Source organism: Papaver somniferum, chromosome 5 (assembly GCF_003573695.1).
Source record: "Papaver somniferum cultivar HN1 chromosome 5, ASM357369v1, whole genome shotgun sequence".
NCBI lineage: Eukaryota > Viridiplantae > Streptophyta > Magnoliopsida > Ranunculales > Papaveraceae > Papaver > Papaver somniferum.
In genome coordinates, this window is record NC_039362.1 from 167,500,279 (window position 1) to 167,502,152 (window position 1,874).

Here is a 1,874-nt window from a genome sequence, read left to right on the forward strand (position 1 = left end):
CAAATTGTTATGCATGTAGGTTGTAGCTAGCTAGGTATTGTCTTGGTCATTTTCATTAAGCATGACCCGTAAACTATGAAGATGACATGCAATGAAATGCCAGTTAAGGTTTTCACACAGATCCTAAACACCAATTTTCATAATCTTTGTATGCCTAAGAAACTCATCGAATCATCCACCGTTTTCTTTGCCTAATGAATGACAATTGTTGACTCTAAAATCAATGACAAATGCCACCAAGGCCTGCATTTTAACGAAAGTTCAAACTCTAAATTAATGGCAGAATAGAGTCCACATCAACTTGATTAGCAAAAATTCTGTTTCGTTGCTTTCTGAAGGAACATGGTTTAATCAAATTTGTAAGCGTTTGCGGAAGATTGTATAAAAAGGAATTGCAGGAGATAAACTTCTCCCAGAGACTGAAAAATAAAATTCCAAAGACAAATTTCATGAAAAACAATATACCCATTACCAGATTAATGAGTAAGGAAATTGAATTTAGTCGTAACCACAGAATTCAACCAAAAAGAAAACAGTATACATCATCTCTCTTTTTTTCCTACAAGTTGGAGACGGAAATATTCAGAAAGAAAAAAAATGATAAAATTTTCTAATCTATTTATTCTTGAAATTACTCAACTACATGACCTTCATAAATGGTATTTAATCTCATTCTAAAAGATCTAATAGCAATCTTAGCTCGTCTTGAAGCACTTTTGTGTAATTTCCTGACAGACCCAGATCTTTTCATCTCAACCGTCATTGGTTTATCATCAAATCTCTTCAAATTGGACTCAAACCCATTATCAGCCTCATAATAATTATTACTATGAACTTCAAAAACAGGAGAAATCCTCAATTTCTTTCTTCCTCCGCTTCGACGACCTTTCTTCGTAGATGAACTCTTCATGAACGCAGAACTTGCTTTGACAGCTAAAGCAGCCATATCCGATGCTGTTAATCGATATTTCAACCGACTCTTTTCAAGTACGAAATAAATCTGACCTAATTGAATCTCTTCCTCAGAACCCAAAGCTTTTACATAATCGTCGTAGAGCAAATGATCCGAATTACATAGTATACATGAATTCGACGAATCTAATTGATTTAAGACGTGAGATACTCTTACAGGAGCTGAATATTGTGTTAGATTCCCATTCAATGATATCACTTTCGCTGATGATGATGCTTGATTTTCTGAATAATCAATTGATGATGATGAAAAACATAAACCCATTTCCAAAATCTTTTGCTGCTGATGACCGAAGCTTGTGAGGTGTATGTGTAAACAGATTACAGGAGGATTCTAGAACAAGTTAATTGAGAGAGAAGAAGGAAACAGAGAATAATGAATGCGATAATGGGGGGAAGAATGTGAAGTATCTAAAGGAGGTTTTCGAGGAGAGAGAAAATGAAGAAGAAGTGGGGAGGAAGTCAGGAAACAGGCGTCATTCACACCGTCACTAACGAATTCAGTTAAAAAAGGTACGGGAAAATTGAATGCAGTTTATTATGATAGCTGCACGTACACCATGACGTGGAAATCTTACTTGTGCTGGAATTATTACGAGAATGTCTTTTCTTTGACTAAAATTTGTGTTTGACTTTTACAGTCTGTTCTTACAAATAAAACCGGAGTCAAGTTTACTGTACGCGCTAACGAAAAATGCGTTGACAAAGAAACGAGCTGGTTCGTATTCGTATATGGTTGGCATTTATTCGGACACTTTTTCACGGGTACACAATTGGGGCTTGCTGTTGCTTGTCTTGGACCTACCTTTTTGGCAAAGTCACCGTTTTGAGTTTCTTCTTATAGATTGTCTGCCAAAGTTAACGTTCGAAAAGGTGGTTCTTCCTAACCTCCACTTTCCATG

At 36.0% G+C, this 1,874-nt stretch overlaps 1 protein-coding gene across 1 annotated transcript; it reads right to left on the reverse strand.

Moving 5' to 3' along the window:
• Nucleotides 1–631: 631 nt before the first annotated feature.
• LOC113280006 lies at nucleotides 632–1,237 on the reverse strand. Its single transcript, XM_026528639.1, has one exon. It carries the CDS (start codon nucleotides 1,235–1,237, stop codon nucleotides 632–634), a length of 606 nt encoding a protein of 201 aa, XP_026384424.1.
• Nucleotides 1,238–1,874: the final 637 nt, after the last annotated feature.

Coding starts and splice junctions, on each gene's coding strand:
- LOC113280006 (XM_026528639.1), bottom strand. CDS start 1,237: ATGGGTTTATGTTTTTCATCATCATCAATTGATTATTCAGAAAATCAA.